The 16,864-nt window shown below is 37.0% G+C and overlaps 2 protein-coding genes and 1 pseudogene across 2 annotated transcripts in view; 2 read left to right on the top strand and 1 right to left on the bottom strand.

Moving 5' to 3' along the window:
- Positions 1 to 16,864, top strand: part of LOC129726770 (alpha-tocopherol transfer protein-like) — an 80,734-nt gene that overhangs the window by 13,898 nt on the left and 49,972 nt on the right. The window contains exons 2-3 of the mRNA XM_055683845.1: positions 2,583 to 2,677; positions 2,871 to 3,024. Of these exons, the coding sequence (XP_055539820.1) occupies positions 2,583 to 2,677; positions 2,871 to 3,024 (249 nt within the window). The remainder of the gene's footprint in view (positions 1 to 2,582; positions 2,678 to 2,870; positions 3,025 to 16,864) is intronic.
- Positions 10,521 to 12,257, bottom strand: LOC129726768 (cytochrome P450 9e2-like; annotated as a pseudogene).
- LOC129726766 (probable cytochrome P450 9f2) lies at positions 12,541 to 14,331 on the top strand. The gene is made up of 2 exons (XM_055683842.1): positions 12,541 to 13,171; positions 13,235 to 14,331. The coding sequence occupies exons 1-2, from the start codon at positions 12,609 to 12,611 to the stop codon at positions 14,298 to 14,300; spliced, it is 1,629 nt and encodes a 542-aa protein (XP_055539817.1). The 5' UTR covers positions 12,541 to 12,608; the 3' UTR covers positions 14,301 to 14,331.

Genomic DNA, 16,864 nt, shown 5'->3' on the forward strand with positions numbered 1-16,864 from the left:
TAGAGCAGAGAGTGACCACGTTGTTCAGTGGAACAAGATAGTGTCGAATTCTTGACTCTGTGATATCACGATCGGTCCTGCTTCCAACTTTAATCACCATCCGGAGAACCAGCATTTCGCCCGTACAATATTTATATATATATATATATATATATATATATATATATATATATATATATATATATATATATATATATATATATATATATATATATATATATATATATATATATATATATATATATATATATATATATATATATATATATATATATATATATATATCAGTATTCAAAAAAATTTCACAATTTTCGGTGTAAATACTCAAAATTTAAAATATTGCATTTTGATCTCTAGATTGGAGGTTTAAACGTTTCAGGACGGTTTTCTTTGTTATATTTGCAACTCAAAAAAGTCGTTTTTTACGCGGGCCCATACAAATTTGGAACGCATCCCCCGCGTAAAAAAACGACCGAGAGAAACAATTCGTAAATTCGCATTCGAAAAATGGATCTGTATGCTTTTACATGCAAATTATTTAAAATTATTGAAATTTTTGGCATGTTTTTAAACTGAATTTACTCAAATTAAGAAACAAACATATTTTTTTAAATTTCTTTATATACACTTAGATACTTTTTAAGTTTGCCCCAAAAAAATGACAAACAAATGAAAAAAGAATTTTTTTTTATGAAAAACATTAATAACTTAAAGTAGAATTGAGATATTCACGATATTGAATTGCAAATTGTTCCTCTTAAAAAGCCCTAAAAGTCGTTCAAAGACATTTTTAAGATGAAAATTGAAATAAAAAAGTTAGAGCACAAAGCAGGTCACCCTAATTTTAGATATTTTTTCAATAAGCGCTTTATTATATATAACAACTTTGTAGAAGAAAGTTTTCTCTAAAATAATGCTGTAGAGCTCTAGACCCAAATTTCCCTCTAAATTTGGTTTCTAGACCATTGTGCAATGGACTCCACACTCAACGCAAAATTAATATGTCCAATCAGTAAGCAAATTGTCATTTCATATGTCTTACATCTTTGTATAAATTCTGGTGTTAGGAGTTACCCGCCAAGCCATTTCCAAGCGTTTGCATGCTTTTCATAAAAGATTGTGTTTTGAATTTAAATTATACTAAGTTTGTTTAATCTACAATACTTGTTTAAGCTTTGCTTATACATTAATTGAGGTTCTTCTCAATTGTGTTTAAAAATCATCTTAACTTGCATGAGAAAGCTAAATTGGTGTTGGTTCAACTTTTTTGATTTCTCGTTAAGAATTTCACAACAAAATTCAACACCGTTCTAATTCAGGAAGTAATAAAGAACTATTTAAATATCAACACTATATTTGGTAACAATGATGACAAGTATCTGAAGAACCAAGTCAACAAACAAGCACCTTCCGGAAATTATAGATAGACATATTTGAGTGCAAATGAATATGATGTATTCAAGCACAATTGACGAAAAAGATTAATACAATTGATATAAATTATAGAAAGGATCGTCAAAACCAATACGTCAATGCGTAGGTTAAAAATAAATTCATTATAGGAGACAAAAAATGAATTTCTCTAGACAGTTAAGAGTTGTATAAAAATCATGGTCTAAGGCTATGCTCTTAGTATCTTTTTATTGCAAATTTGAAACTCTATTCAGTTTTTTCTCTGCCCGATTAAAATGCTAATTCTTATTCTCAACTCAAACGAAGGCATACAGTGTGAAACCTGTTTTGCGAATCGGGTGGTTCGATTTTAAGTTTACGCAATGGCTTTCGCCCAGCAAAGAGTTCTGGTTTTCTAAACTGTGAAATGATTCTAGAATCATATTTGCATTTTAACTGACGCGAAGGAATGACAATCAACATTCATTCAGTGCTTATGGAGCAAATATGAGAGAAGCTTCCGTCCTCTGATTGTCAACACTGTCGTCACTTTGAACTTGACCACGAGAATTCCCCAGAAACCGTGTGACGCGACGAAAGAAAAAAAAACCTGCTGCCGGTGGAAAAAACCATGTCTTTAGAGCTCGGTCAAGGGTAGCATAGTGTGACAGCGACACTTGCCCAGGTAACGCATACCCGGCACCGGCGTCGTAATAGAAGTTGTTCATTTTTTCTAACTGATTGATAAATTTGCGATTGCGCTTTCGGTAGGTTTTGCTGTTTATTGCGTGAGAAAATTTGGCGTTGTTATTAGTTTGATATAAAAATTCACCTATTTAATCTCACGCAATGAAAATTATTGCATCGAATAGATGATAATAACGGTTAGACCTCATTATTATATAATATTCCCGCAAGCTCATGTTCGTAACCAAGGTCGATTTCGATTACAATTAATTCCATTGCCGTTATCGTTAACCTTTATAACTCAGCGGGCAATTAAGCTGTAACTGTGCTTTTTCTGCTGATTGATAGATGTTACAAGCGCACAAATAGTGTTAAACAAAAGGAACTAGATATCATGCGGAGTCAGCGACAGGTCAACAGTAATTAACAATGCAAACAACATTACGTGTAATTCTAACCCAGAATCTCATTTCCTTATTTTTCTTGTTTATTCTTTCTTTTAGAGGAAAAGTCACTCTACGTGCCAATCGAAAATGACGCCTTCCTCGTCAAGTTCCTACGACCGTGCAAATACTATCCGGACAGCGCCTTTGCCCTGGTGAGTCAACCTGGAGCGACGCGAGCGTCGTCTCTCTCATTAATCGAGCGCCACGCCGCCACTGCCGCTTATATACGCTTAGCCAAGTCACTTCCTGTAATGAGTTGTAAATTAACCACCGAAGCGTTTCATTCGGCTCATTCGTTCGGCTAATTTTGAAAGTAATGTTTTTGTTTGTTTGTTTCGAAAATAGATTCAACGGTACTATCGGTTTAGGCAAAAACATCCCGAAATCTGCGATGATCTGTTTCCGGGGACGGTGAAACACGTGTACGAGGAAGGGCTGGTGTTTTTCCAACCTCTGCGTGATCAAAACGGTAGTCGGATACTGGTGCTGGAAGTAGGCAGTAAGTATTGCGTATTTTCCTTTTCCTGAATATTTAAAAAAATGCTTTTAAGTGTATTATAACACCCTACGAAACTGAAAGTAATTCCCCAAATCTCATGGAAGTGCAATTTTTAGCGAATCGTTAATAGGTTCCGAATTTCGATAGGTTCCGAATTTTTCAACACATTGCGACAATGATAGTATTATTTAACAGATATTTTTTATCAAGGGTATCTGACGGCTTCGTCAAGTGATATGTTTCGTGAGCCAGGTTTAGTTTGCAAAGCTCTGCTGCCTATATTTCACTTCGGATCTCAATATATGTCATCTTACCTTAAACAATGAATTTTTCTGTTGGCATGAATGAATCACTTTATTTGAAACTCAACATGTTAATTGTTTTTCAATAAAATGCATTTCAACTCTATTGAAAGTGTTACATACTGCCGAAAAAAAAACATTCACGGGACACATCTTCGATGCTAGCGGTATTTGGTAGCCATATTTTCTTTTGAAATATAGAGTGCCTTTGCACTGTCGGAAACAGTGCTCGCATGCACTTTTAACACTTACGATTAATGAAAGCTACGGAATAAATACCAGAATGAAATTTAATTTTTTGTTGCAAAATGCGTCTTGTCCTTTATCTATAAAAATTTATGACATGTGATTTTGAAGTTCATTGAAATGAAATTAAAATTTTTTATATACCAATTTTTCAAGTTCAATTTTTTTTTTGACACATGATTTCTTTATTGCTTCGCATTTCGTTTTTTAAGAAATCTTTTTTATATATTTTCACATTACATTTGTAATGTGGGTGTCCTTAATGATAACAAAATATTTTCGGGATATTTCCTAGAATTTATTAGTTGCTTTTCAAAATTTCATCTGTATATTTTGGTGACCTTTTTCGTATGGCTGACTTTTGTCGTTGCTTTTGTTTTAACCAATTCTGACACATTTTCGAGATTTTCAGCAATTTTTCAACATACTTTTAACATTTCATTGCCAGTTTTAATATATTTCTGAGCCTTACTATAATTCTTTGGACAGATTTTATACGATTTTAACCGTGGACATCTGTCCATATATATTCTAAAAAATTTGTATGGAGCGTGGACATTACGCATGCCCTCCCCCTCCCCCCAAAGCTGTCTACGTGGTATGTGGATGGCCCCTAAGTTTATCGTCTGTTTATTTAACACCATATTTCGACACATTGTTTTCTGGAATCTCTCCTAAATATATCCGATTATTTTGAAATGACATTTTACCAGCATGTTTACGAAATTTTCTCTCATTCTAGATTTATGATTTTTATGATCAAACATTTGTGACATTTTTTCGACATATCTCGGACACTCTCAAACTTTTCGGGAATCCATTTTGATGTGGGACTACGTCTTTCTTCTCTACACTAAGATACATTCTGTTAAAACTGAAATGAGCATGGAAACGTTTTGAGTTGGCGGAACGGAAGATTTCAAATGGGAATAGCCGATAAACAACTATACCGAATTTAATAATTAATATTTCGTTGGATAGCTAAAACGAAGAAGATTTTTAATAGATGATAATCATCACCACCAAGCATGGAAAAGTTCACTCACTAGCAATATTTCATGCAAATGTGTTCTTTGATTTATCAGTTATCGTTCAACTATTTCCACTCGCGTACAAGTTTTCCATAGAAACGCTGCTGATTGTTTTTCGCTTCTAACAGTTCCGAATAACATAGAAGGAGACTGAATGATTCAAACACGATATTATTTATTGTATCCAAGTTCACTTGCTCTCAACATTATCGCGAGAAGCTTTGAGATATTATCGCCAGTGATACAAAATTATGAATCCAAATGAACGTTAGATTGCGTTCAATTGTTTGCTTTCCGAAGCAAATAGGTATCATCAATGCTTACGGAAATTGTAGCATGGTGCATTAGCATCTGATACTTGAAATCACCAAGAATCATCGTGGTATATCACGATGAAAGCACGACGTGGAGTAGCCGAATTACGCCTACAAGCAACCAACATTTGAAAGAATCATTGCGATCGCTTGAGTGCAATCGTTTACGATTCTTTCGTGAAACACTCGCTATATGTTGCTCGCTCCGCCTAAAGCAGGCAATACTGAAACAAAATTATCAAAGAAAGCTACCATATATTTCTTTTCTCTAAGTTATCTCTTGCAAGCTTGAGAATGTAACTTTTAATAGCGATGGTTTGCTAGGATTGAAAGCTTATAAATAGCACGTGCAGAAATGATACCCGAATGATTGTTATGCGATACGAGTTTTTCCATCCTTGAACACCACCATTTTTTTATTACATGGTGAAAACTACGAAAAAGTTTCAAGGTCGAATTTTCCCATACACATTCCATTCGAGTGGCGCATTTCCCTAACGCAGATTTCAAAAGGGTAGATGAAACGATTCCAATCGTTTGGTTCAATGAGTATATATAAACAATATAAATGCTTGTTAATTAAATTTCTCATTCGTTCAACAACTGGCAAAGCGGAAGTTTCTTTCTGGAGCAGCAGAAAGCGGGTGGTGGCAAATATTATTCGCTTAGGCACATACCTTTTAACTTTTGTTGTACCATTTTTCTTGCACGTTTAGTTCGTTTATTGTCATTTGAACCTGCATTGTATAGAAAACTTATTTTTTTCCCAACGTTTACCAAAAATATAATCAGTTTTTGAATCAAGTTCAAAACATTTTAAACATTTTGTCGGAATACCAAAAACCATGTATTGCAGAACTCATCCCAAGTAACACACAAAACATGTTAGAAAATAATTCACAATGACAGTAGTCATATAAGAATACTATAAGCGCAATTCAAAACTTGTGTTGTTATATTCTTGTTCTCGAGATGTTATTTCATAGCATAAGTGTATTTAATAGATTATAAAATATAAACTTCTGCTGCTTATCTGTAACTTGTGTTTATGATGTTATCACAACAGTACAGAAAGCAACTTAAAATACAACATTTGTGAGAAGTTGTTTTTCATTAGTAATTCAACCACATTTCGAACTCAAACTCATTTTTTCCTGGTTTTGGAGACGTTTTTCAATAACATGAGTTGAACAAACAACAACTATGACACAAATGACACTTGTCGTAAAGTTGTCCTCCAGATGTTTTCACTATGTATTAGAAAAACTGTGTATGAAATGCCCAGCCAGGGAAGCCGTGCGCGTTCAATATTATACGCCTAATAACAATACTACGTACCTGTAAAGTACTTTTTCTATTATTGGTATTCGAAAACCAACGTAAAACTACTTGATCAAATTGTTAATGGAATTATCTAAACGATTTTAATAAACCTATTCGAGGTGGGTCGAAATGCGCCATGAAAAGGTAAACAAAACGCTTACAGTGCAACCAATATCAACCAACAACGTTTTCCTAGTTTTGAATTATTTTATGTCTAGATAACGTTGAAACTATGCGAAACCAATTTTAATATTCAAGCGACAGAAACAATAAATTTTGAAAGGTTGAACATTGCATCAATTTATAATTGATTAAAAATGCTACTGACAAAAACGATCATCGAACTGGTTGCACTGCGCATAACAATACATTTGCACATGCGCTGGGTAAATGTTGTCATAGCAACGCATTTGCGCATGCGCTTTGTTATGGCGAATTCTGACCCATGAATGCGCGAATTTCTTCATTGCACTGGGTCAGTGCAGATCTACCCAAGAAAAAAAAAGAACATTGCGATTTACTACGCATGTAAGAAAGAGATGCCAGATAGTTGTTCACGAACTAAGCCCATGCTGTGGTGTAAATTGACTCTTCGCAATGAAATAAATCAGTGAACATTCTGTAATGCCTAATCTATTTTCCACTGATTGGCAAATAGAAAACAATACCCAATTAATGGCGCATAATTTTTTCAGAAGTTAAACGTAATGTTTCACCATGAAATTTGACGCGCACGTAAAACTTTGTATTAAAAGCATCAAATGGTTGATTTATTATTGTTTCTTATTCGATTATTCGAAACGCCATAATCACTTTTTTTTTCATTATTGTTCCTGATATAAATCAGTGTCGTTCTGCGAAATTTTTATTCTGAAGTTTTATGCTTGCGTCAACGATGTTTTGATTAGTTAGCAATTACAACTTAAAAATAACCTATTTTCAACGTATTTCTACCGTTTTGGTACTCGAGATGTATTCTACAGCTTCGGTCTAACAAGATGGCTTGCTTTCATGAAGTTTTATAATACTTCATATAGTACCAGTACTTGTTCTAGTAGCCTTTAATTTTTGCGCTTTTCTGGTGATAGAGAAGTCATGGAAAAGTTAATGTCAACTGAAATCTATAACTGAAGGTTGTATTAGAGGAGTTATCTCAACTGCTCTATAACAACGTGTGTTACTTGGGATGTTTACCGTACAGGCTTGTGAAACAGTTCAGAATGAACAGATAATCAACTGCCCATGGGAAATTAACCGTACTTTTAGAATTTTTGGATCTCGGTTTGCATATCGCCACTCCAAATCCGTTTATCCCAAATCCGTGAAACGAAAAAAATATATAACGAATACCTTATTTTTCATTGAAAGACCTATCCAATATCTTCAATTTTCCATTAAATCTTTAAATCGGTCAAACGGCTCAAAAGTAACAATTTTTTGAAAAATGATTGTCGATTTTTGGAAACCCTAATCCAAAAAGGATCACCCTATAATAATACGGGCATTTTTACGAAAAGAGTTCTGAATTTCGTAATTAATTTTTCGTAAAAATGTTATATCTCAAGATTGGCTCATATTACTTTGGGGTGGTAAGTGTTTCTTACGTAAAATTTTCCGAGAGATACGATGAAACCATCAAATTTAAAGTAAAATTAGCTGCATTGGCCAAAAAATGCAAATTTAACTTTTTAATAAAAAAATAATTATTCTGACAACACTTCTGGTCAAACACAATATTTTTTCTGGATTCCTTGGTTTATTTTCTTCAAAATTCACCTATCACTATTTTTCGGGTTTCTTACGTCCATAAATAATAAATAAAATAATTACGAAGTTTACAACTTTTTTCGTAAAAATGTTATATCTCGAGATTGGCTCATATTACCTCGAGATGATAGTTGTTTCTTATGTGAAATTTTCCAAGGAACACGATGAAATTATCAGATTTAAAATCAAAATGGCTGCATTTGCCGAAAAATGTAAATTTAGTTTTCAAATACAAAAACAATATATCTGGCAATTAAAGTTTGATATGTCGCAAGCCAGGTTTCAGAACCATTGTGCATATGGTCAGGTTCACCGGGACACCCGATTTTTGCTTTATTAACCTCGGCAAGAGTGGAAAACTTGGCTGTAGAGCGTGCTTATAGGGGTTATCAGGAAGTTCTTATGGTACGCTTAATTTTTAATGACGCGCCGATAATTCCCAATTCTTCTGGAAAGTTTCATGTTTAAACATACATTCGTACACATTATTATCATTTTTCGGATGGCAGCACCGTACAATCGTCCACATGGATACTGAAAAAATTGTTTCACCTTTCAACACTCATGTATCGGCCTTGTCATCAGTTGATTTTTACGTTAAGTATACATCATATTAACAGTGTATAAATTAGTTCGACTTTTGCTCACGCGCAGCGACAATCATGTTGGATGAATTCTTCAAGAGTCAGGTATCTTGTTCTAGTCATCTTTGGTAGGGTTTAGTAGTTCAAGGAAAGGATAAATTAGTATACGTAACCCACAAAAGTCATACTTTCCAAGATAAAGCACCTGTCCATTTCCAAATTATCCCAAACTACCCTACTTCTTACACTTGCATGGAAATTAATAAGGCACAACTGCACAGCTTGCATGGAAATGAACAGGGCACAGCTGCTTTACACTCTCTTATGCCGAATTCTTTTTCGCGACGGTGCTACACTGCCTATAATCGCATACCAGTCCCATATGGATTTTAATCGTTTTTGAGTTAAATATTAGAGTCCATTCATTTCTTGCTTTACTATCGATTGCAGAAACAAAAAAGTATGTGTTATTTGAAAAATTCAGAAAAAATGTGAGGTCAAATTATCCCATCTTAAAAATAATCGCATTTCAGTCACACCAAATGTTTTTCCTGAGTATGGCCAGATTTGTTACTTCAATCCATACAACAAATACTTGGTGCTGTTTTTCAAGCTTTTTACTGTTAAAAAATCATCAAATAATGTTTCAAATGTTTCAAATAAATTCCACACAAAAGTTAATATAAAGTTGACACTGAAACTGCAACTTTTCTTGAAAGTTCGGTCCCGAAAGGTTATTGGCTTCGTCAATCAGAGGGATAATAGCCTTGAGCAAAGCTGCTTTCTGCAAGGGATTAATTGGGGATGATTTGCTCTCTTCAAATGACCATTCAAGTTGAAATTGTCAGAGCTCGAAATAAATCGTTTTTAGTTGCTTAGCTAAAAACAGCTTGTATCTCTTTTCATCGCCGTCGCCTTCCGTCAAAAAACTGTTGTAATGATATTGGAAACTTTCCTTTCTCAATACCACTTTTCCAATATGCTAAATGCACGGGCTAATGCGGAATAATCTGCCCATTTTAAAATACTTGAGAAAAATATGACTACTCCTACACCGAGCGATTAAAAGTGAGACTGGTATGCGATTATTTTGCTGCTCGATGGCCTAAATAATCGCATATTAGTCTCTTCCTTATTTTTCATTGTAATATTCACGAAAAAGGCATTTCTTTAATGGAGAAGTTATGATTGAGGTCTATTTCATTACATTATGTCGAAAAAATAAGAATAACCCACCCCAACAGGTGAAATACTCAAAACAAGAAAAATATCTTCAAGCGATGTTTTCTCAACTCGATGATTTTCCAGATGAAACTGATATGCGATTATAGGCAGTATACCGTCCCGGAGTACACTTCTTAGCTCGAAAACGAACACTCAAACGATACTACATTCAGCTGTCATTTTTTTCGTACACTATAAAAAAATATCACGATTACTTCAAATGTTTTTGCACTTGACTCAATTCGTCACATCACACTGCAAGTTGAAGTGATTTAGTGTTGATCTTTCGAAGATTAACACTTTCCAATGAAATGATCTTGCGTTGAAAACTGGTTGATGGAAATCACCGTCGTATTATAATGAATAACTCATGGATTATCACCACTGTTTAGATCAATTGAATTACAGCTGCAATTCCAATTGAGAAACATCAAAACCATAGAGCGAAACAAAAATAGTGACGATAGCGAACGGCACAAGCAGCACATTTGCCCAAAAATCAAAAAAATATTTGAGCGTAAGTTTTATTGAATCTTTTAAATTAAAATAACAATAAAACAACTCTTTTACAGATCCTGAAATCGTCGTCCACAAGCTCTTCAAATGATTTCATATTTTCACGAAGGGTAGATTACTATTTTAATATTAATATATTAAACATATTAATAAGGTTTATTAAAGAAATGTGAGATAATATCTTCTCAATTAGGTTAGTTCGTATACTAAAAGCTCTAAAAAGTTAATCATTATCGCCAAAAAGCTTAGCTTTTATGGAGGTAATTTGGTGAATTTATGCTGTTTTCGGCAGCTTATCCACTCGTGGTACCAAATGGAACCAAAAACCGCCCACCGCATCAACGCCGAACGATCGCTTGTCGAGCTGAATCGGAACAGTGGTCCGTTGCGACATTTCCACGGTGAAGTAGGCCAGAAGATAAAACAAAAAACACTTGGCCTGCATCAGGGCCAGCCTCGATCCGATGCAATTTCGCGGTCCACTTCCAAATGGCAGATATGTGTTATGATTGATTTTCGCACGATTCTCGTCAGAAAACCTGTCCGGTTCGAAATGCAACGGATCCGCATAAAAGCGTTCGTCCCAATGAATAGCCTGTATCGGGATCACGATCAATTGATCTTTTTCGACAGTGACACTCGTTCCGTCACTGTTCTCCATCTGGTACGGTTTGGTACATTTTCGGTTGGTCACTCCAAACGGCGGCCATCGCCGGAGCGTCTCACTCATCACCATGTCCAAATATTTCATCTTCTGCAACGCTTCGTAGGAAAAGGTCCTGATTTCCAATATTTTCACGGACGCTGTCAATCTCGGATCGAAGTTTAAGCTGAATGTTTAGATTGAGGGCTATTTCATAGAGTGCTAAACAGAGTGCACTGGTGGTAGTGTCTATTCCTCCCACGAAGAAAGATGCAGCTGCTGCGGCAATATCCATGTCAGTCCATTGAGATTTTTTGTCCTCCGGACGTGTATGGGAGTACTCTTTCACTACTGAAAATCCTATATTACTTGACAGTTCATCGGCAAGCTCTGCTTTCAGTTCATCTTTCCGCGCCAACATCATCAAATGAATGAAGTCTGGACGGACAATTTTATTCTGCTCGCGCTGTGTGATTGTTGTGGCAACTGCGTGCTCGTAAAATTTGGCCACCTCTCGGGGAGTTATTGTGATACCCAGTATTGTGAAAAACTTCTCCGGGAGCATGAATAGCTTCAATCCCTGAATTCCACTCGTAGATATTAACCGCTTAACATTGGTGAAAAAAACATTTTTTGGATCGTGAATGGAGTCCACCTCGACACCGAGGGAGATCGATGAAATAACATCGGTACCAAATCTACAAATTCGAATTTTAATACACATTCTTTGTATAAATGTTTGAATTTACCTCTGGATGAAGTCCTTCATTTCCCGTTCCAACCGTTCACCATTCGAACCTTTAGCAAGCTTACGCAAAACACCTTCCGAGTAAGTCGAAATCAGTCCACACATATTTCTTATCTTACTGCCGGTAAATGCTGGACTTAGTCCCGATCTTCCACATCGCCAACGATTTCCATCTATGAAAAACAAAGCCCGTCCCACCAGAGGATCAACATTTTACGTCAGATTGTTGGCATGATCGGTAAAATGATCAAAATCTTTTATCGTATTCTGTTTCAGTCATGAATTAAATACCCAGGACGACGGAACGCAAACACACCAGAAAATCTGGAATGCGGAAACAGATGGTATCCGTCCGAAATGGCATCATTCGAGTGCATTTTGCCGGCGAAAAATGGCCACCGACCAGAGGATAAGTTTTCCCGTAGGGAACACGACGTCGTTCGAAGTAGTCAAAGGTTGCGATACTCCAGCGGTAGAAGCCATAACCGATCGCTACCAGAAAAACCGGGATCAGCGCCCAGTCCAGCAATTCCATCATGAGTCACAAAAATCCAACCAAAGCAAGTCACGGTAAAATCACAACTGAGCGCGCTGCCGATTCGATGAGATCATTTTATTGACAAAATGCTTATTCACTGCGAACGGAGCTAGGGTGGATGCATAGAGCCGAAACTGAAATAACTCTGTTAAAATTGAGCATCCCACACAAAAAACCCGACCATCACAATGAAGAACATTATTTTGGTTTTTCGGTCAGTTGGCGGCGGTCAATCAGTCCATCACTCAGTGTATTGGTAAACATCCACTTGACAGGGTGTGTGCTTTTGCAGTTCTGCAGATCGATCGTTTGGAACGAGCGCAAGCGAAGGAGGCGCGCCGGTTGAAGATGGATTTTCAAGGTCTTTTATCGTACGCGCTCGCCTACGGATTACCGGCAATCGGTGCTTATCTTATCTACCACTGGTGGAACCGCACTTTGCACGGTTATTTTCGGCACCGTGGGGTGCCTTTCGTGGAACCGTATCCTCTGTTTGGTATATTGTGGCCATTCTTTACCGGAAAAATGCACGTAAATGATGCCATCGGACAAGGCTATCATCAGTTTCCGGAGGCACGATTTTCTGGTCATTTTACCTTTCACGTGCCCGGTTACTTGATTCACGATCCGAAGCTGGTTAAGCGGATAACGGGGACGGATTTTGATCACTTCACAGACCGGGCTAACAACATTACACCGGAGGTTGACCCACTGCTAGGTCGAGCCTTGGTCTTTATGAACAATCCACACTGGAAACCCGGGAGGACGGCATTAAGTCCGGCCTTTACCGGTAGCAAAATGCGTAATATGTTCACTTTACTATCGAGTTACACATCTGCCGCAATGCAGAGGTTAGTGAAGGATGCTGATGGTGGGACGCTGGAGCGGGAGATGCGAGACCTGTTTCAGAGGTAGCACTTTTTGTTGATATTTTCAACCTTCCCTGCTTTACAGGTGCCACTTTACCGTTTCAGATTTGGCAATGACGTAATGACATCGATTTCCTTCGGAGTCGAGATCGATTCTGTTCATGATCCCGATAATGAGTTTCTGTTGAAAGGCAAATGTCTAAGCTCAACTAGTGGACTGCACGGGTTCAAGTTGTTCGTAATGACCTTGTTGCCACCGAAGTTTTTGACGACATTCGGCATTAGAATCATGCCAAAAGATGTGACCGATTTCTACCGAAAAATCGTATCGGACACCATAAAGTATCGGGAAGAGAACCACATTCACAGACCAGATTTTATTCATCTGCTTATGCTGGCACGGAAGAATGAGCTTAGCAAAGATGCATCTGATGAAAAACTTGGCAATGCCGGGTTCTCTACGGTAGAAGAACATTTGCAAACATCGACTAATGAACAGCAAAAATGGAGTGATTTAGACATCACGGCAGCAGCTACTTCCTTCTTTTTCGGCGGTATCGAAACCACAACAACATTGCTCTGCTTTACCCTCTACGAGCTGTCACTTAATTTGGAAATTCAGGAAAAACTTCGAGCAGAAATCGACTCAATCCATCAGAATCTGGATAGTGAAACGCTCACCTACGAATGCATTCAGGAGATGAAATTCCTGGACATGGTGGTCACCGAAACGTTACGCAAATGGCCTCCGTTCGGGGCGCTGAATCGAAAGTGTACCAAAGAGTATGCGATGGAGAATTCCGACGGCACCAAGGTCACCATCACGAAGGGTCAAATCATTACCTTTTCCATACAAGCCATTCATCGGGATGCTCGCTACTATCCGGATCCGATGCGATTCGATCCGGAGCGATTTGCGGAACGCAATCGGCACCAGCTAAATCCGGATGCTTTTCTACCGTTCGGTAGTGGACCTAGAAACTGTATCGGCTCGAGGTTGGCACTAATGCAAGCCAAATGCTTTCTGTACTATTTGTTGGTACACTTTAGCGTGGAGCTTTCAGGTCGGACTGATGTGCCTATTGAACTGGACAAGCGAGCGATTGGCATGAACGCGAAGAATGGGTTTTGGTTTCGGTTGACTCCTCGTTCGAGGGAGAATTTAAGGTGAAATTCATGAATTTTACGAGATATTATAGAATTGTAAACACAATGATTATAAATAAACAGTAGTGGGCACCGCTAACCGAAATTTAGCGACGCTAATCGCTAAGTCGCTAACCGGAAAATTTAGCTCGATAATCACTAAACGCTAAACGCTAAACCCACATTAGCGGAACTTTCGCTAATCGCTAAACGCTAACTTTTTAATATGTAAATAGTCATATCGCTATATTTATTGCTCGTGTTTTGTAAGATTTGGACAACTTTGATCTGTTTTGGTTAAACAAACGAAAACAATTACTTTTTAAAGCTATTTACAGTAAGAGGTTCACGAAACGGTATTCATATTTGATTTTGTAAAAACAAGAATAACAAAAGTTATTTAGCTTGCATTGAAAATAGATACTCTTAGAGCAAGCGCACCGGTGAGTTGCCATTTGAGTTGCTATTTTCACAACGCTGGCCGTTGCTATTTTGGATAGCAACCGATGTTCGCACCGGTCATTGCTATTGGGGATTACCAATTCATCTATTTCTTTTGAACGCCGGCTAGCTAGCATTAGCAAAATGTTTGTGTGTGTCGTATTTCCCAAAAAATTCTGCGCAACTAGTGATAACCAATTTATCTGTCCGTCAATTGGGTTGTTTAGCTATATCAGTTTTTTATATCATCTGAGAGATCTGCATTTACTGAGTAAAACGTGATTTAAAAAAATTTTCTATCGTTGTTCTTCGCTTTTTAAATCAAGATTTAAAACTGCTCGAAATCTGCTCGAAATCGCTACAATGAATGTTCGCCCATATACCAACTGTCATTGTAGCGATTTGGAGCGAATTTTAATTCTTCATTTAAAAATCGAAGGATAATGATATAAAGTTTTAAAAAATCACGTTTTGCTCAGAAAACTACACTCTTTCAGATGGTATATGGAAATCGAAAATCCGTGAATAGCTAAATAACCCAATTGTTTACGGAATGATCTGCGTTCTTTCTGCTTTATAAAATATCCCCTTTATTTCAAGCAATTCTGTTTTAACTTTGTTTCCGTTCTCCCAAATTATCGATAACACAATTCTGTTGCAGGTTTCTTCGTTTGTGCGTGCATGGATTTTTTTATCCTTGTATGTTTAATTAAAGTAATCGCGTGAGACCGTGGAACGTTTCGCAACGTTGCCTTCAATAACTATTAAACGCAAAATTGGCGAACTATCATTAATTGTATTTTGTACTTTGTGCTGCCTCGATTCCTACAATTTGCTATCAATATTTGCAAATTTGCTGCCAAACAAAATTTAAATGTAGAACGCGGTTGATTCTAGTGACCAAGAAAATGATTTCGCGAAACAAATCTTTTTATACGCGAGCATGAAAAGGATTTTCGGAAAGATTCGGGGTGGCTCTCACCCTGGAAAACGGTAAAATCTTGACCGCTATTGTAATCGCGTTTCTGATGCGACCAAGAGGGCGAAGGATCCTCTCTTTATACGTTCCTTGGAACAGAAACGGGTCGACGAAAGTTTTCCTTAGCACGGGAAAACCGCTTTTACTAGTCAGAGTTCGGGATGTGATCCTTAGCACAGGAAAACACGTTGAGTTTCAATCTTAAACTGATACTAAATTTTATTCTCAAAAATATTGGCTTATATAGTGAAAAAGTTTATACAAATTCACATCTTAGGGGGTAAAATTACAACTACTACTTTAAGGCTAGCTGAAGAATTTCACATTCGTATATCTTCTAAAATCATTTTTTAAGCCTAGCCTTAGTTTGTTGAACAGCGATAGAAATATAATTTTACAAAACATTCAGTTACTTATCGTATTCCTATCCTTGATACAATTCTTTCCCTCCAATACAGAGATATAAATTTAAATGCATTGTGTTGGTAGCCTTCTCTAACACATTCTTTGAACAGAGTTTCCTTAACTCTAAGCAACCTGATAAGGACAGAAAATATCTTCGACTCTAATCTTAGCATTTCAGACCTACTGATAGAACGCGTTGTTTACTCGAGACGCGAGTTTCATTCCTTATATCAAATATAGTGCAGCGATATGTCCCCCGCGCAGGATAAGTCATACACCACGTGTATCTCACATACTAGTAAAATAGACTTCTTCCAATCTACGCGTGGGCGTGTAAGAAATCACGCTATGCAAGAAGGCGTGGAAAATACGAAAGGGCCGAAAAAAGGACAAAATCCCTTTTTGCCTTATCCCATTTATTCCAATTTCGTTTTCATTTGACATGGACCTACTCCTAGTCACATGCCAGCATTAAGTCTATCACGAAGAAAAAGGTATCAATTCGTGACGACGCTACAGCTATGCTGAGGAAGTTTGCCATCCAGCGTTATAACAATGTTTTTTTTTCTCGGAAACACCGGTCTATAACGATGACCATTTCCGACGCTGCTTTCGAATTCGTCTTACGTTGTTATCGAAGATTAAAACAGCTGTAGATGCGAAAAATGGTTTTTTATTCAACAACCGGACGCAACGGGAAACTGAGACTAACATGCCTTCAAAGAGTCAGCAGCAATAGTCGGTAATACTCCCGAGCAATTCGC

The sequence above is a fragment of the Wyeomyia smithii genome, chromosome 3 (assembly GCF_029784165.1).
Source record: "Wyeomyia smithii strain HCP4-BCI-WySm-NY-G18 chromosome 3, ASM2978416v1, whole genome shotgun sequence".
Classification (NCBI taxonomy): Eukaryota; Metazoa; Arthropoda; class Insecta; order Diptera; family Culicidae; genus Wyeomyia; species Wyeomyia smithii.

Bases quoted from the DNA above. Each gene is read 5' to 3' on its own strand.
- LOC129726766 (XM_055683842.1), top strand. From the start codon at position 12,609: ATGGATTTTCAAGGTCTTTTATCGTACGCGCTCGCCTACGGATTACCG. The intron at 13,172-13,234 runs GTAGCACTTTTT...TTACCGTTTCAG, and splicing joins ATGCGAGACCTGTTTCAGAG to ATTTGGCAATGACGTAATGA.